The sequence below is a fragment of the Sylvia atricapilla genome, chromosome 10, assembly GCF_009819655.1.
Source record: "Sylvia atricapilla isolate bSylAtr1 chromosome 10, bSylAtr1.pri, whole genome shotgun sequence".
NCBI classification, from domain to species: domain Eukaryota; kingdom Metazoa; phylum Chordata; class Aves; order Passeriformes; family Sylviidae; genus Sylvia; species Sylvia atricapilla.
This window is the reverse complement of record NC_089149.1, coordinates 485,542-504,916: the sequence shown is the minus strand read 5'-3', so window position 1 is coordinate 504,916 and position 19,375 is coordinate 485,542. Positions and strand designations below refer to the sequence as shown.

At 54.4% G+C, this 19,375-nt stretch overlaps 1 protein-coding gene across 26 annotated transcripts in view; it reads right to left on the bottom strand.

The window, feature by feature from the left end:
• MBNL1 (muscleblind like splicing regulator 1) overlaps positions 1-19,375 on the bottom strand; it is a 67,009-nt gene that overhangs the window by 30,103 nt on the left and 17,531 nt on the right. For 17 of the 26 annotated variants that reach the window (XR_010744336.1, XR_010744337.1, XR_010744338.1 and 14 more), the window contains one exon: positions 16,687-17,583. The exons of 8 other annotated variants lie outside the window; for them this stretch is intronic. Coding sequence is in view for 14 of the 18 variants with exons in the window: in XM_066325610.1 (XP_066181707.1) it covers positions 16,687-16,860 (174 nt within the window). In the remaining 4 variants the exon portion in view is untranslated. Of the gene's footprint in view, positions 1-11,958; positions 11,982-16,686; positions 17,584-19,375 lie in introns of those variants that run through there. One more of the 26 variants, XM_066325631.1, reaches the window with a different exon arrangement.

Below are 19,375 nucleotides of genomic sequence, written 5' to 3'. Positions count from 1 at the left end.
GCAGCAGAAAGGAGCCCCTCAATGAGCAGCTCAGGAGGAGTTAATGGACCCAGGCACATTCACCTACGAGGGCAGCACACCAGCCTGGTGCCCAAAGGCAGCCCCAGATCAGCAACAGCCCTGTGGCCACCCCGGGGCACTGCCACATTCCCCCTGCCCTGGGCACTGCCATGTGCTCCTGCCAGAGACCACCTCATCCCACCCAAGGCACCCTCCTATCCCACACCTTTCCTCTTTCCTTCTGTTGGTTAGCAATTAGCCCTGGTGATTTTGAATTTTTTTTTTTTTTGTAAAGCTCATACTGTCTGGTTTGAAGTGAAAATCAAAGAACAACCATTAAAAGATAAAGATTAGGCTGACAGAAAACTAGCCTTGCATCTTTCCTTAAATGTGCAAGACAGACTGAACACAACCTTCTCCTTTTACTCTCTACCATATCATAATTATCACATAATTGTTAGCCTTGGCCTTTGTTTCTGCATGTGTCACCACCATAAAACCTAAAACTGGAGCCTAATGGGTATGGTGCCCTGCAATTTGGTAAGTGACAGAATTCAGCATGTGCAAAGCAAAACAATTAAAATTAATACTTGCCGTAGTGATAAAGTGCCATAAAAAAATGAAACAAGAGAGAGATGCTCTTTCCCTGGCACACCCAGCCCTGCTGTAGCCCGGGGGTCACGAGTGGTTTAATTCTGTGTACGAGAAACTGTTTTTCACGCTGTGACATTTCTGTGTCCATCCTCACACCCAATCTCTGCCAGGCACTATTCATTTCCTCGGGGCTCTGTCCCCATTTGCTCCCACACAAAGTTTCTCTCCCCACTTGTTGCAATTCCGTGTCATCAGCTGTACCTGGGCACAGGCACCACCTGTGACACAACAACAGCTCCAGGAGGATGTGCCCATGCTGCTGGGGACCCGAGGACCTGGCCCCTGGCTGTCCCCTGCCCTGTGACACAGCAGCAGCTCCAGCAGGACATGTCCATGCTGCTGGGGACCCAAGAACCTGGCACTTGGCTGTCCCCTGCCCCTGCTGGGGACCCGAGGACCTGGCCCCTGGCTGTCCCCTGCCCTGTGACACAGCAGCAGCTCCAGGAGGATGTGCCCATGCTGCTGGGGACCTGGCCCCTGGCTGTCCCCTGCCCTGTGACACAGCAGCAGCTCCAGGAGGACGTGCCCATGCTGCTGGGGACCTGGCCCCTGGCTGTCCCCTGCCCTGTGACACAGCAGCAGCTCCAGGAGGATGTGCCCATGCTGCTGGGGACCCGAGGACCTGGCCCCTGGCTGTCCCCTGCCCTGTGACACAGCAGCAGCCCCTGGCAGCCCCAGGGGCACACCAGCCCCAGCCCCAGTGGCAGCACCCCTCGCTGCCAGCAGCAGGGGAAGTGTCCCAAGCTGCTCCAAATGCTCCGGAGGTCTGAGAAAGCCCTCGGTGGCAGCACAAGGCCAGGCCCTGAGTCAGCCCTGCACGGCCAGCCCTAATACACAAAAATAGCTTGTTTATTCCTCCCGAGGTGGTATTTTTACACCAGCAGCACTGGGCTGCCCTGGCTGCCTGCTGCTCGTGGCCCCGGTGAAGGCACGTGGCGGGGCCAGGTGCAGGAGCCTGCAGGTGCTGCACAGCCCCACCCCAGTGACCAGCCTGCCCCACTGCTGGGGGCTCACTGCGGGGCTGGGACAGCTCCCTGCACTCAGGGTGTCCAGGAGGGACACCTCCAGCCCCTGCCCACCCTGCCCAGCACCCAGGGACAGTCACCCTGCACCTCCCCACAGCATCTGCCAGTGCCTCCAGGCTGCCCTCAGAGCTCCAGAGGGAAAACCATCTCCTGAGCAGCTCCTTCCATTTCCCATCAGCTGGAGGGAAGCCCTACTAAATCCAGGTGTGCCCGTGGTTTCCAGCGAGGCAGGAACAATTCCCCTGTACACACACACACACAGCCATCAGCAGGGACAGCTCAGGAGCACGCTGTGACACTGCCCAGGCTGCACCCACAGACCAAAGCACAGCTCTCCCTCCACAGACCAAACATGGACCACAGCTGGCCCTGCAGCATCCAGCTGGCATTCTCCTGGGGCTCTCAGCTCCTTACAAATCCTGGCTTGTGTGGAAATAAGTGCTACGGAGTGACTGTGAACACCCCTGAGGGCCACAAGTAACAAACGGAGAGGTGTGGGGGAACAGGACAGAGGAAGCTGCTGGCAAGTAACTATTGCCCAAGACGACAGCAGGCCTGGGGAAAATGTGAGCGAGTGGAATAACAGGAAGCTTAGTCACTTCTGGACAGAAGGCAGCAGGCGTCGGGGCGGCCGAGCAGGGACAGGGACAGGGACAGGCAGGGATGGCCACAGGACACTGCCCCAGGACACTGCCCCCAGCCTTGCCCAAACACAGCCTGGCCTGCACAGCCTCCCCCAGGGCACCCGTGAGCCCCCAGCCTCTCCTCTGCCTTCCCCAGCACGGAGAACACCCCACGGAGAACACCCCACCTCTCAGCTCAGGAGAGCACCAGCGACAGCCCCTGGAGAAGTGACTCTGTGCTGCTGCGGAATCACCGGGGTCTGGGGGCTCTCACCCACCTCTCAGCTCATACAGGACCTTGGCAGGAATGGGGAGGAAAGTGGAAAGGAAGGTCAGATTTCCCTGATGGCAACAGAAGTCCACGTTACTGCTGAAATATGCTCTGCCCTATCACTGATGAGGGGATAACAGCACGGGGTGTTAGCAAAGGGACTAGAACAACACAAACCCAAGATTTGACATCATCCAGAGAGTCAAGAGAAAAGACAAATTTGATGTAATTAGAAGCTAGATAAAGAAAGCCACCAAACCATGGCCAACTGATGACAAGCTTGAGAAATAGTTTTTTACTGCTTAGGCAAATGAGGGAAGAAAAGGATATAAATAACAAAGGGTACAGCAGCAGAGAAATAAAGAAACTTAGTTTAAGTTTATAGTTCAAAAATTCTTACAGGGAGGACCAATCTAAGTAATTCAGACTTCAGGGTCTAAAAAACGGTATCACAAAGTGTTAATGTATTTGACAGCAGAAGGCAAATGAAGAATTAAAGTCTTTGACGAAGAACAAATTGAAGCAAGCACGGGTAGGAAAGGGAAAGTGTGGTGGGTAAACAAAGGCTGACACACCACGTTTGTTTTACCTTGCAAGTGTGCGCTGAGGCACAGTAAAAGCTTCCTAAGCAAATAAAGCCCCTGCAGGAAGCATCCCGAGGACCAGGGCAGGGCTGGAGGCCCCTGGAGCAGCACTGCGACCTCACAGGCAGCATCACTTCCACTGTGCCTCTGGGACACACTTGTCGTGTTTCTCCAGAAAAACACCAAAGCCAACCTGCCCCGAAGCCCTGAACAGCTCCACGGAAAAGCAAGAAGGAGCTGAGGTAACCCCAGGTGGGGAAAGGGAAGCCCCATGTCCTGTGGCACAGAGGGGCACACAGAGCACTCCTGGCTCAATTCCTCATTCGGGGGTCACTGGGTCTGCCAGCCCCACGGGAGCCAGGCAGGGCAGTGTCCAGCCCCACCACTGACACACCCATAATCCAATAATCATCATTACCACCCCCATGGAAGCATCGACCAGAACTGGGAGTTTCAGCCCATCCCAAGGCCGGATTCCTTGCTCAGCTCTGTGCTGCACTGCCAAGGGGGAAAGGCAGGACAGGGCTCAACAGGCCCTGCATCAGTCACAGCTTTTTTCTCATACAGCTCAGGAATAATTTCCTGCACTAAGTGCTTTCCAGGCCTCTTAACATTGATATTGCAGATCAATATTTCACAAAGACGAAGCTGCCTGATGGATGTGAGCACTCATTTAAGCATCTCTAACAGGCAGCGCTGCTGTAATCACACACCCTGCACCCTGCTACCTTCCACCCCAGAGGTTTGGCCTTGCTCACTTCCCACATGAAACAAAATGACAGTAAATCGAGAGAACAAAAGACCCACTGTAAGGCAGCGTGCAAATAAAGACAGTATCTATCTGCTCTGTCTGCACCAGTGCAGTGCAAATACAATTACAGCTACCAGGAAACATTGCTTGCTCTCAGGAGCTCTCCAGCCTCTCTCTGTTAAGGCCCCTGCATAGGCTTTACTTCTAAAAATGCAACTCCTTGCTAGAACAAATACTGACACAGAGTGGGACCAGGTGAGAGCCGCTGCAAGGTCAGAAATGCAGCTGCAGGGTGAATATTTGATGCAAAAGTCTTGAAAAGCTCAATGCTGTCAGTCACACACGGGGAGGAAAGGCGCTCAGAAAAGCTTGTGAGATAGGTGCCAGTGACAGCAGAGGAGCAGAAGAACACGTGAAGAGCAGAAGGCATTTCTCAGTGCCTGTAAGGGGCAGAGCACGTGGGCATGCAGCACACAGAGGTGCAGCTCCACCTGCCCTTGCCACGCTGCCTCGGCCGTGCACAGAGCAGGACAGTCAGTGCACGTGGGCTGGGGGAGGTACAGGTGGCAGGATTTATTTCTCTAAAGTTAAATAACCACAAACCATGCCAGACACTGCTCTGCGGTCAGAATTCCCTCCGGGTGTTTATTTCCACATGGGCACTGCCCACTGTCACAGCCTGTCCCATGCAGAGCCGTGCCGATGGCAGCAGAGCTCTGCCCCTCCCCAGGGAAGCTCAGCCCCCAGGCCCACCCCAGCGGGAGGACACAAAACCCCAGCACAGTGCAAAAAAGGGAAGGGGAGCATTTGTCTTGTAGACGCAGACTTTGTGTGGGAAGCAGCATTTTCAGGGAGGATGTCTTTACAGAAAGGGTGGGGGGCACTGGCAGGGGCTGCCCAGGGAGGTGATGCAGCCCCCAGCCCTGCAGGTGGTGACCAGGTGGGGATGGGGCACAGCTTGCACTCATGATCCTGGAGGTGTTTTCAAGCCGGTTCTGTGGTTTCTGCTCCTGGCAGATGTCACTGTAGGGCATTTCGGCAGTGGCACTGCCCCCGGCGCACACGCTGAGCTGCAGGAAATGCCACCTCTGCAGATCCTATCTGTGTGTGAGCTCACATGTCCACGACCTGAAGACTCAAACACTCTCACTTCAAGTGTTCAGCCACAGAGCTGGTGGGAAATGAAAAACTTTCCATGTGTGGGAGCCAAGCGAGCTGATGAAACAAACAGGAACATTCAGAGGGAGGACTGGCGTATCATGATCTCATTGCAGAAGCACTTTTTCCCCAAGTTCAGCATGTGTGAGGCACAATCACAGCTCCAGAGCTGAGAGCACCAGCCTCGGGGCTGGGCAGCAGGGCTGCCTTACAGGTGCCCGCTCTTCAAAACCCTAAATTCTCTTCTCAGAGATTTCACTTAGATCTATGAGAGGAAACAACTTATTTAATACTCAGAAGTATTGAAAGGAAATAAAACAAATATTGAATTCCTCTCTTTTCCATGACCTTAATTTTTTTACGCAAGACCTGACTCACTCTAAAAGCAGTAAAACAGCAAAGTAGTGAAATAGAAAATGTGAACTTTCTACCCCACAACCTCCTTACAAAGAAACAAGTTCACCGTGGCAGCTTTGCCCACCATCACACCCGAGAGCTCAGAGCCCCGGCATTCCAGGGGACCTGGAGATGTGCTGATCCCAACAGCTGAGCCTGCTCTCCATGGCACCACTGGGAACCCCTGCCTGCCACAGCCCCACAGCCTCTGGGAATCCCTCTGCAGCCCCTCTGGGAATCCCTGCCCTCTGCAGCCCCTCTGGGAATCCCTCTGCAGCCCCTCTGGGAATCCCTCTGCAGCCCCTCTGGGAATCCCTCTGCTGCCCCTCTGGCAATCCCTCTGCAGCCCCTCTGGGAATCCCTCTGCTGCCCCTCTGGGAATCCCTGCCCTCTGCAGCCCCTCTGGGAATCCCTCTGCAGCCCCTCTGGCAATCCCTGCCCTCTGCAGCCCCTCTGGCAATCCCTCTGCAGCCCCTCTGGCAATCCCTCTGCAGCCCCTCTGGCAATCCCTGCCCTCTGCAGCCCCTCTGGGAATCCCTCTGCAGCCCCTCTGGCAATCCCTGTCCTCTGCAGCCCCTCTGGGAATCCCTCTGCAGCCCCTCTGGGAATCCCTCTGCAGCCCCTCTGGGAATCCCTCTGCTGCCCCTCTGGGAATCCCCCTGCAGCCCCTCTGGCAATCCCTGCCCTTTGCAGCCCCTCTGGGAATCCCTCTGCAGCCCCTCTGGGAATCCCTCTGCAGCCCCTCTGGGAATCCCTCTGCAGCCCCTCTGGCAATCCCTGTCCTCTGCAGCCCCTCTGGGAATCCCTCTGCTGCCCCTCTGGCAATCCCTCTGCTGCCCCTCTGGGAATCCCTCTGCTGCCCCTCTGAGAATTCCTGCCTGCCACAGCCCCTGGGAATCCCTGCCCTCTGCAGCCCCTCTGGCAATCCCTGCCCTCTGCAGCTCCCAAGGCCCAGCTTCTACACAACACTGAGGGGCAGAAGCTGAACCAAGTAATTAATCAGGTGATCAAAACAGAACTTGAACAGCCACTCAGAAACAATTATTTGTCATTTAAACAGAGCAGAGAGGAAAGAATGGAACCACTGATGGTGCTGGACAACTGACCCGTGGCTGTACTCCAGACAATGATAAAATCCAACGATGCTTTCCAAATTTGAAGTATTAAATACGGGCGTATTTTTAGCAACTACTATTTTTAATTTTTTTAAGCATAAAGTAGCTTTTTAATTCACAAAAGGTATTGCAGCTTCTGGAGGCTCCTTTTTGCATACAAACCCCAAGTCAACACACAAAACACAGCCTGAAAAAACCTGGAGGAGCCATATACATACAGACATATATTCTATGTAATATACAGTGAGCACACAGACGTACACAAATAACCTACGGCGTGGGCATAGCCCAGAGCATTGCAGTTGACAAGTATAATAAGTAACTTCAGCCTTCCACTGTTGCTACTTTTGCAGTGTCCAATTCCTTAGGTATCTAAAATCACCAGAGACACCTAAATCATAAACATGTGACAAATGCTGTGTAGAAATATTTTACATTGTTACAAACATCAGCAGTGTCTTCAGCCAATGCACTAAACAGGAACAGGAGACCTCCCTTCCCTTCTGATTTTCAGTGCCACGCTTAATGAAGCCAGATGCTAAAGGATTCCAATAAGGCAAAACTAGGTGTGCTTTCCTCCATGGTAAAAAAAAAAAAAAAAAATCCATCAGCAAGTGTAATTTTTCTTTTCAGGCATATTTAATCACATCAGTAACCATGTTTGGAAGGAGGTGTAAAAGATCTATTGCAAAAAGCTGGCAGAACCTGGGAACAAACACCTTTTGTCAAGGAATCCTGGAGCCTGTCTGCACGCTACATCCTCCAGTATCTCCAGATCTCCCTGCTGGGCTCTCCTCTAGTCCCCTTCCCCTCCCATCTGCTCACAGTTCAGAGCCCTCTCTCCTTTTATCTGCCACGTGGGAAAACAGCATCTGACCCCTTCAGCCTTTTGTCTCTCTCCTGTCCCTCCCTTGAATTCCTTTCTCTCTTCTGCCTTGTCTTCTCTTCTAGTTAGAGACTTAATCACCTTTATCACTGTCATAAAAACCCCTGTTTGTTCCTGTTCAGTGCAGCCATAGGAAAAACCCAGCCCCTGGTCCTGGCTGCAGTGAGCTCACTGTGCTGCACGTCTGTCCTGCCAGCTGCAGCTCCACACACCATCACTTCTGCAGCAAGCGCCCAGCCTGGTGAGTATGTGCTCCCTGGGACTGACCAACCCCACCACACGCCTCCACCATCACCTGGAAATATTTAAATCACAAATTGAGGGGTTTTTCTATGAAACAATTCCTTGTGCTCCACTGTCAACAAGAGCTTTGCATTTCAAGGTACTTGAGTTGGAATTAAAGCTGCCATACATATCCATCCATCCATCCCTCCATCCATCCATCCCCTGCACACCTTGTGCAAGGGAAGCTCCTCACTCTGCTCCACACACACGAGGTGCAGCCAGTGTTCAACCAACAACAGGAGCGAATAACAACGTAGAACGTTCAAAGAACTGGCTCTTCTGTTTCCTCTAAGGAGTGTTTAGTGAGCATGAACTCTTTCAGCCTCCAGTTTGCCCAGTCACGGGCTTTCCCAGCTCACCTGCATTTTTATTTGGTTACAGTCACTGCAGACATCCAGGCTGCTCCTGACTCAGCTCACTGCAGGGAGATTTTACCAGGGCACCAGACAAGCAACGGTATGTCAATGCAGATGATTTTCTGAACACAGCCCACAACCAGGAAGCTGGAGTCCAGGCACAGTCTCCCATCTCCAGCTGGCTCTGAACACTGAGTGCACTGTAGAAACGGGCAGGGCAGCAGAGCCAGCAGCCTGTCCAGCTGCAGCTCACCCTGTCTCTGGTGGCACAGTGTGTCCCCAGCTGCTGCCTGCTGATGGCTGAATTCTGCACAAAGGGCCCAACAAGTGCACTCCTTCCTTTCCACCCAGTATCTGCCTCACCAATGTCAGCTTACAGCGAGCCCCAATGACCCAGAAAACATTTCATTCTGCCTATTCTTTTCAAAAGACTTCTGTTAAATATGCACACTCTTGTTCCTATATAACAGAACAAAGTAAGAAAAACTGAGATGCTCCTGACATTGCTGGGGTGGCTACTGCACACCTAAAAACCTGCCAGGCTCCTGGGGGAATGAGAACTTCTCCCTGAGCCAGACAAAGCTGGAAGGATGCTCTCAAATTTAAAAAAAACCACATCATCTTCCTCACCCAGTACTGAACATCAGCACTTAACCTGTACAGGTTCTTAGACTGAATCCCAGCAGGATAAAGAAAGGGCAAAAAAGAAGGAGCTTTGCTCCTGCAAAGTGGTAGTTACCTACTCCACCCACAGCTTTGCTGGCTGCTCCTGGACTGCAGGGTTTTCCAGCATATCCACACACAAATGACCCTGGGTCCCAGGGACACCCCAGACCCCTCGGGCCTGAGCTGACCCCGACCCATGGCCCACCCCAGTAACAAACTGCCCCATTCCATCTCACACTCAATGGAGCGTTTGCTCCTGCTGCACAGCTCTGTCCCCCTGACAGAGGGGCAGCCACACACCTTCCACATCCTCACAGCTCCCCTCTGTGTCTGCTGCCTCCGTGGGCACACGCAGCTGGCACAGCACGGTGGGCACTGTGCACATACATGAAGGACAGTTCCCATTCTTTGCAATTCCTCCCTTTCATATTTAAATCCCAATCCCACAACCATTCATGTCTCTAGTAAGCCTGGAATTAACCCATGCAAATTCAGTGAAATCACACCAACAAAAAGTAACTAGCTTTGCTTCCTCCTTTGCTCCTCTTCTCAAACAGCTCTCTCTCTCTCTTTGCTAACTCTCTGTACTATTTTGCCAAGTTAGGAATAGTCCAGAGAAATCTGGAGCTGAAGAGAGTCTTTCCAGGAACTTGACGGGACTTGAAGTGCTCTGAGATGAAGCTGGATCCAAACCTGCTCCCCCAGCTGGCCCCTTCCCCCTCCTGCTCCAGCACTGCTGCTCCTGTCAGCAAACTTGGGAAGCATCAGCATTCACCCATCAGAGCCACGCTACCGTGCCCACCATCCCCTCTCTGAAAAGACAGAGGACTTCCTGGGACCTCCAGGGCTGAGAGCTGAGAAGTTTATCCAGTGAGTGGAGTATAACAAAAAGGCAGTCTGAGAAAGCAGCTTGCTAGTGCCAGGGTGAAGGTGAAGCCCTCCAGCAGCACTACACTGGATTTCTTCTTCTTTAAAAATCCACTTCATCAGATGTATTTTCCTTTATTTGATCAAACACTGCAGTTGCTTTCAACTGCCTCAATGTGTGTTCTACATCAGTTAAATCCTGAGATGTTTCCTAATTCAGAGGATAAGCCATAAGTATTTCAATAAATTCAACCACGAACCTGAAGGTTTTCTTACTCGCATAATCCTGTGTTTCAGGACCTGACAATTCAGCGTGAACTTAAATCTCATTTCAACGGCAGTAATCCTCCTCTCGTGGCAGCACCATGAAACAGGGGACAGGACAGAGCTCTGGATCAGGGTAAAAGCAGCTGCTGGGCTGGTGTGTGTGCTGCAGTGCAGTCCCAGCACAGTGAGCTGGGCAGGGCAGGGCACAGCAGCGAGGTGCCCAGTGCTCACAGCAGGCTGGTTCTCCCCCTGGAAGGCTGCCTGGAGCTGGGCAGGGCAGAGCAGTGAGGTGCCCAGTGCCCAGAGCAGGCTGGTTCTCCCCCTGGAAGGCTGTCTGGAGCTGGGCAGGGCAGGGCAGCGAGGTGCCCAGTGCCCAGAGCAGGCTGGTTCTCCCCCTGGAAGGCTGTCTGGAGCTGGGCAGGGCAGGGCAGGGCACAGCAGCGAGGTGCCCAGTGCTCACAGCAGGCTGGTTCTCCCCCTGGAAGGCTGTCTGGAGCTGGGCAGGGCAGAGCAGTGAGGTGCCCAGTGCCCAGAGCAGGCTGGTTCTCCCCCTGGAAGCCTGTCTGGAGCTCAGCACTCCCCAGAGGCACTCACCTGCCTCTGCCTGCTCACCTGGACAAGAGGCACAGGGAGCAGCTCCTGGCAGGAGGTGCAGACTCCTCAGCAGCACCCGGGGCAGTAGTTCCTCAATAACATCCAGCTGGGCTAACAAGGCTCTGCACTCCCAACAAAGGAACACCAGCATTTCTCCAAAGTCAAAAAACAGATGTGATCATTCCGTCTTGAATGTAATTTGTTGCTTCCAACAAATTTCAGTGAGCCTTGGCAACAAGGCATCTGTATTTGGGAAAACAGACACTTGGGGTCATCCTGGGAAGGAGACAGGCCTCACAGGCTGCTCCTGGTCACTCAGCGAACACTTGGGACAAATGTCTGAACGTTCTTGCCATAAGGTTTTTTATTTTATGCCTCTTTACATCTTCCCTGCAAACCAGCTGAGGATTTTACTGATTCTGACTATGCCCAGCAGAGCTCCTGACTGTAAGAGAAGCCCACGCTGGTTTCTATTATGCACAGCCTTTAAAAAATGATAGCGCAAATGCTGCAGCACAATGTTTTAATTCCTACTTAATTTCTTTCTGCTGAGGCAGAGCTGAAGCTGTAAAATGAGCTCTGAAGGCTGTAGTTAGTTGTAACTCTTCTGTCCAAAGACCTGATAAGATTTCAAAACACCATCTATCTTCCCACAGAGGAACACACGTGCTTCCAGTTGTTTGGTTTGCTAATGGACTATTTGCCACTCCGCCTAACAATTGCCCCATTTTCCCGCTGTGTTTGCCACTTCTCCCTTTGCTTCCTCTTCTGGAGCTCAGCCCGCTGGCAGACACACAGGCCGGAGAGGAGAAAAATGGCAAATCAGACCTTAGGAATTTGAACATTGTTTATGTTTTCATTTTTTGCCAAGGGTTACTGCTTTACGAGCTGCCTTGGAAGCAGCCGTGTGTTCCTGTGCCTCCCAGGCCTGAGCCTCACCTCCTCTGTGCACCCAGAGTCTGTCACTGCCCCACGCTCCGGGGGTGCCACACACCACACCGGGAACATCACCCACGGCCCACCTGCTCAGGTGTTCTCGGCTTCTTCTTTCACCTTCACTGAAGAAGAATCAGGCCCATGATCTGCCATTCTCAACATGATTACTGCAATAGGCTTACAGGATTTTCTTTCCTTTGTATTAAATGAAATAAGGTTCTTATTCTACACCCGTAGGTAAGTGTCACACAAAGGGGGAACAAGAAGTCAAAAAAATCAGTATTTTTTAAAGCAGTAACAAAGTAGAGAGACTTGAACAACTAATAATTACATCTCTGAGGCAGAAGAAATAAGATGCTCACCAATTTCAACAACAACAATAATAATAATAATAATAATAATACTGCTAAATTTATATATTTTTAAGTTCTCTTGGTAAAAAGTAGTAGTCACTTTTATGGAGTTCAGGTGTTCCATTAAAAAAAATCAACACTTCTACACCAGAAGATAAAATATTATCATACCAAGTGCTGGTGGGTCTCAGACACAAGGCACCAGAGCTTCAACCTCAGACATCATCACTGGAGTGACTTACACTTCTGGTTTCCAGCTTTTTCTTAGAATTTCAAAAAAAAGCAGAGAAATGTGGAACTTTAAGACTTTCCAGCTGCTGAAGAAAGAGTAGAAAAAGCTTTGACACTTCATTGGGACACCCAGCTTGAACACAAAGGAGCAGCCTTAGCGGGAGGGTGACCTCAGAGCCCCAAAGCCACCTCAGAGCCGCAGGCAATGCCACGGTGCCACGGGCTGTGACTGGGGTCCCGGGGCACGGGAGGGAGCTCAGCTCGCTGGGGAGCAGCAGGTTTGGCTCAGGGCAGACCCGGGCCGTGCCCAGCCCTGCCCGTCCCGCCGTGTGACACTGTCCCTGCCGTGTGTGACACTGTCCCCAGCACGGCTGGCCCTGCAGCTGCGGCTCCCACCAGATTCACATTCGACATCCATCTCCCCGTGGTTCAGACATCTTTATCTCGGCTTTCAGGAAACGCGGGTGACTCATCTATCGGAACATCTCACGGAGCTAACGTAATTTCAAAAACGAGCTCTACTTAGGCTTATTTTTCCAAGAAAAAAAAAAATAAAAAAGAAGAAGGAAGAAGAAAAATGTTTCAAAATTACGGTAAAAATCAAATTTCTGTTGCAAACAAGTTTCCTGATTTAGGAACTCGAGCTTATTTTTGCTGTAGACAGTCTAACAAGCTTTTAGGCATCCAAATTTAGGAAAAAAATCCTACGGCATTTAAACAAGGCAGAGCCAGAGCTGGAGCTGACTCAGCCACTCCAGCGCATAATTTGAATACACTACATAATCATTCTTGGTTTAAAATTATCCTCCTAATATCTTAAGGGCCAGATTATCCCACACACGTTCATCTCGATTCACGGCTCCCCTCGGCCAGCCCTGCAGGTTTCATTAGCGCTAACTAGGCAGCAGGATGCTAACAGGGCGCTGGGGCTGTCCCAGCCCTGAGCTCCCGCAGCCCGGCCGAGGTGACAGCACAGCCGGCTGCCCTCTGCTCCCCAGGTGACAGCCGAGGAGGAGCTGCCAGGTGCACCCACAGGACGTGTGTGACAAGCACAGGCAGTGCCCAGGGCCACTGCTCCCACACGGCACCCGGCACAGCCTCGGGAGGCAGCACTGCTCTCCCTGCTCCAGCCCTGCACTGAGTTTGCACCTGCACGGCACCGGAAGGGGAAAGAATCATTTAAAATAATAATAAAAAAAAAGGTGCTTTACCCAAGTTTCACTTCTGGCATGTATTTTTGCCTCCTCCTGGCAGGGCAGGGATGGACAGGGATGGACAGGGCAGGGATGGGCAGGGCAGGGATGGGCAGGGCAGGGATGGGCAGGGATGGGCAGGGATGGGCAGGGATGGGCAGGGATGGACAGGGATGGACAGGGATGGACAGGGCAGGGCAGGGATGGGCAGGTCACAGGGATGGCCAGGGCAGGGATGGGCAGGGCAGGGATGTGCAGGGCAGGGCAGGGGCAGGGCAGGGCAGGGCAGGGCAGGGCAGGGCAGGGATGGGCAGGGATGGGCAGGGATGGGCAGGGATGGGCAGGGATGGGCAGGGCAGGGATGGGCAGGGATGGGCAGGTCACAGGGATGGCCAGGGCAGGGATGGACAGGGCAGGGATGGACAGGGCAGGGATGGACAGGGCAGGGATGGGCAGGTCACAGGGATGGCCAGGGCAGGGATGGACAGGGATGACCAGGGCAGGGCTGGCCAGCCGCGGTGGCTGCACACTCAGCACTCTGTCCTGTGCCCGCAGAGGACACCTGGGCCAGGGCCAGAGGAGAAGGGCACTGCCCCTGCTCAGGGTCCCCTCCGAGGATCTGCTCTGCCTGTGTATGTCCTGAGCACAGCCGAGCACACAGGCCATCCCCGGCTGGCAGGAGTCGTGCCCAGGGGCTGCAGCTCTGCAGCACTCACACCTGCCTGACGTCAGCCCCACACAGCAGTCACTCCTCGGGCACACGCACACCAGCTCCTCGAGTGACAGATCACAGCATCACACAGCGCCGGGCTGCAAGGGACCTGAAAGGTCACCTCCTCTCGACTCCTGCCAAGATGCAGGAGTTTGTAGAGAAAAAGACAATGACTAAGTATCTTACGTACCAGAGGTAATGCAAGGATAGCTGTCTAATTAATACTAATATTATATACATTAATAAGAAATCAAATATTTTAACATTAAGGTCAATTTTTCAGCGTACTGCTATTTTAGTAAAGAACAAGGACATCACATCCATATTAAATTACTGAAAAATTAAAAATTACTTTTGAATGTCCTAACCAAAAATCTTTTTTAATCTGTACAAAAGTATTGACTGACCTTATAAGGTCCAGACAGAGCTGGCGCAGCATTTCCCTAAACTGCTTTTGCAGAACACCCCAAGTTTCGGGTATTGCAGACAAGGTAACTCAATGACTAGTGCTGGTCGAGCTCAGCACACACCAAAACCGACACAGAGCTGAAACAAAACCGAAACTGAGCAATGGCTTCAGCGATGGGGATTGGACTGGAAATACCCCAAAGGGCCATACCCCGTTTCCTGCGAACCCAAGGTATTCTGGTAGATGGTACACACTTCACCAACCAGCCCTGCCCAGGGGCTGGGGAGCCAGCCACAGGCACCGGGGCCCTGCCCCGGGCTGCAGGATCCATCCCCGGGAGCCTCTCCAGCACACAGCAGCTCAGCCACTGGCAAACCTTTCAGCATGAGCACAAGTAAACAGCTCTGGTCAGCAGTGTATTTTTAAACAGCAGATCCTTTCCCAGCTCCCAGCCCGGCCCCTGCACTGACTGCACAGGGCAGCAGCACACTCCTGTCCTCCGAGGATCCGCAGCAGCGCTGTAACGTTAGCCACGGCTCTCACCCACGGACCTTGCAGTGCTCGGCAAAGGTCAGCCTCAGCTCCCGCATTAAAGAAGGAAGCGAAGAGCCCTGCTGATGGCAGCAGAAGGGCCAGTCACGCTGCCGGGGCTGGGGAAAGCAGGCCAGGCCCCGCTGCATCCCCTCTGACACAGACACCAGCTCGGGCTGCCGCCGGCTCCAGCCCCACCAGCAGCCCCGTCCTGCAGGGAGACTTTAGGGCACTTCCAGCGCCCGCTGACATCATGTCCGGCTGGCTCTCGTGGCTGCTCTCCAGCCTCGGGCCACATCCTCGCACTGACAAGCACAAGGCCAGTGGGGTCACACACACGTTGCTGGGAGACCACGCCGGGGACCCCGCGGGTGCTGCTGACCCATGGTGGCCGCCACAGCCCCTCGCTCAGGGACAGCACACGGCCCTGGGGCCAGGCTGTGCTCTGGCAGCACGGCCACCCCACAGGGACACCGGGCAGCCACACGCCGACACACACTGGCACCGCGTGCTGGTGATGCCACCGCAGGGCTGGGACTCCCCGCTGGCACTGCCAGCCCTGGCTCTGCTCCTACCTCCAGCACATCGTGAACGCATCAAAACGTCTTATTCCTGCATTTCGAAATTAATACCCTTGCATGCATTGTAATCGCTGTATTCAAAAATAAATTGAACGCCGCACAGAAACAAATCCTTTCAGTATCTGCAAGTTAAGCCACGGCTGGGGGTGATGGAGCGGGCATTTCAGGCCTGAGAGCACGGGAAAGCTTTACCCCTGAGCGCAGACAAGACACATTGTGAAGCTCGGGATGCTGAGGATTTAGTGACCAGCTGTAAGGCACTTCCTGACCCACTCACACCACACTGGGGCCGGGCTGGGCCGTGACCTCCAGGAGCTGCTCCAGCTCCCTCCCCAGCACGGCTGTGCCAACAGCCAGCTCCACTTCCCAGCATCGGGGCCCAGGAGGAGAAAAATCACACTCCAGAAAAAACTGACGGACAAGTCTTCCTGCTTCCCAAGGTTTGGTTTTTTCACGACTCCACTGTGCTGTTTGTGGTATGAGCATTTTACACGTTAGGTTAATTACATCGTGAAAAACCAAGGGAAGGAGCTGGGACCCGCACATTTAACACTTAGCACTGACACAACAGCTACAGTGAAGCAACAGCCCTGTATCTATGGTGCCTTGCCGGGACGTGCCTCCTGAAAACCCTCTCTGCTCCTGCCATGCTTGCGCGTCCAGAGGCACCTTGCCTTCTGCTAAGTGCTGTCCTTCCCTTAAGCAAGTGCACTTGGAAAAAACATGGGATAACCACACCAGTGCCAACCCCAGAAAGCAAGCAGGGCACTCACAGACACCTGAGTAAGCCAGGGAGGAAAACACTCTTCTAAGGTTCACCATCAGCTGTCCAGAGACACCAACCCGCTGGTAGTTACGAGATGGAAACAAATCCTCATATTGCTTACGTGGTTTGTGCTATTAAAAACAAAGAATCCTCACAGTGACTTTGCTGTTTCTACGTGAAGTGCCCTTTATTCCAGCTACAGGCAGGGGACAATTTGGAGGCACAGAATGAGCCCCTGTAGCCACACTGGAGGATTTGAGCCCTGCCAGATGTATTTCCCCTTCCTTCCCTGTATCTTTCCCCTTCCCCTGAGGAAAGCAGCAACAGAAATCGACAAGCATCAATAAAATAAAAGCAGCAAAACACCCCACTGCTGGCAGCCAGCACTTGCTCCTGTTTGGCTACAGGAATTCTCTGGCTACAACTGCTTCTTTCATTAACCACATATCCTTGAAAATAACGTAATATTTACTCACTTTCAATGAGTCAAAGCAGGCGATTACGCGTCCGTTTTCAACTTGGCAGCTTTTCGATGGGTGTGCAAATTTACATTCCGTGTCTGGTCGTGAGCAAGTCCCCCTTTGGAACTCCCTACACACTTCCAGCGTTAGCCATTTTGTGTCCCGGATCGGTGTGACGCTAACAGCCATCTTTAGATTTTACAGGTAGTTAAAATTTCCAATAAAAACGGGCAAACGAGTAGCTGAACTGATAAACTGGAAATAATGAAAGTGCCACCTCCGGAACACTTTTTTTTTTTTTTTCCCCCGCTCCCTGTTTTAAAACAAGTAACCCTGGGCGGCCGCGATCTGGAGAAGAGCTGTGTCACCAGAGTTGAGCGCGTGGCGCCGGTAGCGGGCCCGGGGCGGCGGGGGCTGCGGGAGCGTGGCCGGGATCAGCCCCGTGCGCTCAGCATCCCGTCCTGAGCGCGGCCGCCGCCAGCACGGGAGCGGGCGGGCTCCGGCAGCGATCCCCCCGCGGCTCCCGGGGACGGCGGCGGGCAGGTGCCTCCAGGCAGCGGGCTCTGCGGTGCAATCGGGATCGATTAGTTTGGCATAGACAGATGCAGCAGTTTAGAGCAACGACCGACACTGGGTTTGGGCTGGGTTTGGTTTGGTTTTTGTTTTTTTTTTTTTTTCTCCTCTCCTTGGCTTTCGGGCAGCAGAGCTCTGACCTTCGGGGCACACTTTAGTGCACAGTGCAGCGGCGGCGGGGAAGCGGCGCCGGACCCTCCTCCCGGCGGGCGCGGGGCTGGCAGCGGCGGAGCGCTGTCGTCGCAGTCTAGCTGGCAGCAAGCAAGGCAAAAGCAGCGGCTGCTCTAGAAGCGGTCCCAAGCAGCAGCGACGTCAGGAAAGGCACTTCTTAGTACCAACCTGTGGAGAGAAGAGACACGTTACGAGCGGGCGGCGCGGGCGCCCCGCGAGCCGCCGCCCCGCGCAGGGCACTCACGGCTGCGGGCGGCGGGGCCGCGTCCCCGCGCGGGGCCGGGCGGCAGCAGCGCCGCGGGCCAATCGCGGCGAGCGTTGCAGCGACACTCCGGGCAGGGAGCCAATGGCGGGGGCCGTCTTATGAAAGGTCGCGCCTGTCAGACGCCGGCCGCGCCGCGCTGCCCCGAGCGCGCCCGCCGGGGGACGCGCGTGCGGCCCGGCGGTACCGGAGTGCGGGCCCGGCCGGGAACGGCCCCGGGAACGGCCCAGGGAGCGGAACCCGGGAACGGGCACCGGGAGCGGAACCTGGGAACGGCCCAGGGAACGGCACCGGGAACGGCCCAGAGAAAGGAACCCGGGAACGGCACCTGGGAACGGCCCAGGGAGCGGAACCCGGGAACGGAACCCGGGAATGGAACCCGGGAACGGGCACCGGGAACGGCCCCCGGGAACGGCACCTGGGAATGGCCCCCGGGAACGGCACCTGGGAATGGCCCCCGGGAACGGCACCTGGGAATGGCCCAGAGAACGGCACCCGGGAACGGCCCCGGCAGCGCCCGCCGGCCCTCCGAGCGGCTCGGGCCCGGCGCCGCCTGACCGCCCGCCGCGGCTCCCGGTGCGGCCCGGCCGTAGCGGCGTGCGGAACGCGGGGGCCGAACGGGAGCGGCACCGTGAGGACAGCCCCCGGAGCGGCTCGGCCCCGGCCACCGGCCCCGGGCCCGCGCCGACAGCTCGGGGACACCGGCCGTGCCCGACCGGGGGAGCGCCAGCGGCCGCCGCAAACCCCCCAAAGGAGGGCAAAGCTTCCCCTCGGATGCCGAGATGGGGCGGACGGGTTTCCCTTCGCGCCGCGACTCAGGTTCGCAGCTCGGCCACAGACGCCTGGTGGCACCTGCAGACAGATGTGGTGTAATGAACTACGGCTCCTGTCCACACCTGAGGAGCTCAGCCCAGAGGACGGAGCACAGGGACCCTCGGGGCACTGCCTGGGACGCACCGGCAACACCGGCCACGGGGATTCCGCCAGCCCTGAACCCCGACAGCATCCTCGGCCCGCGCTACGGGGATCGCTATTCCCATTCCCGTCTTTCTGAGGACGCTGCTTCATCATCTTCCCGCTTCCCACTACCCTCCAAGGCAGGTCACGGACACAGGGAATCACACCCTGGGAAGCGATGCTGTCAGCGTGGATGCAAACCAACAGATGAGAAAGAGCTACAGTCTTCTTGTAGGGACACAGTGATCAGAACAACCAACTCCAGGGGAAGGAAAACACACCTAACACAGCTAATGAGATTACAACAGGCACCGCGGGTTCTTTGCCAGGACACTTGAAAGCATGCCACGTTTTTAATCCCTGTTAGCAAGAGACAAACAACTACATAATTACTTGCAAACACAAGTTAACCAAGTTGACAACTAAGTCTCTGTGGTAAACACAGATACTCATTTGCTTCAGCCGTCTAAAACTCTGAAGTTTGGGGTCATCCTGCACCAGCAGTCACCACTCCTCACTGCCTGGGATGTTGAATTCTTAGGTCTTGAAAACTTGCTCTGTAACAAGTCTCCAGGCAAACCAGTTCTTGCACTTGTGCTACGATTCCCAGCCATGGCAGATTACACCAAGAGATCTGAAAGCAGAGAATGTGCTGCGTGCCAACAGGTCCACCAGATCCACCAGGCATCCCTGCAGCCCCGGGCAGCAACACCAGCACATCAGAGCACTTCTGGAAGCCTA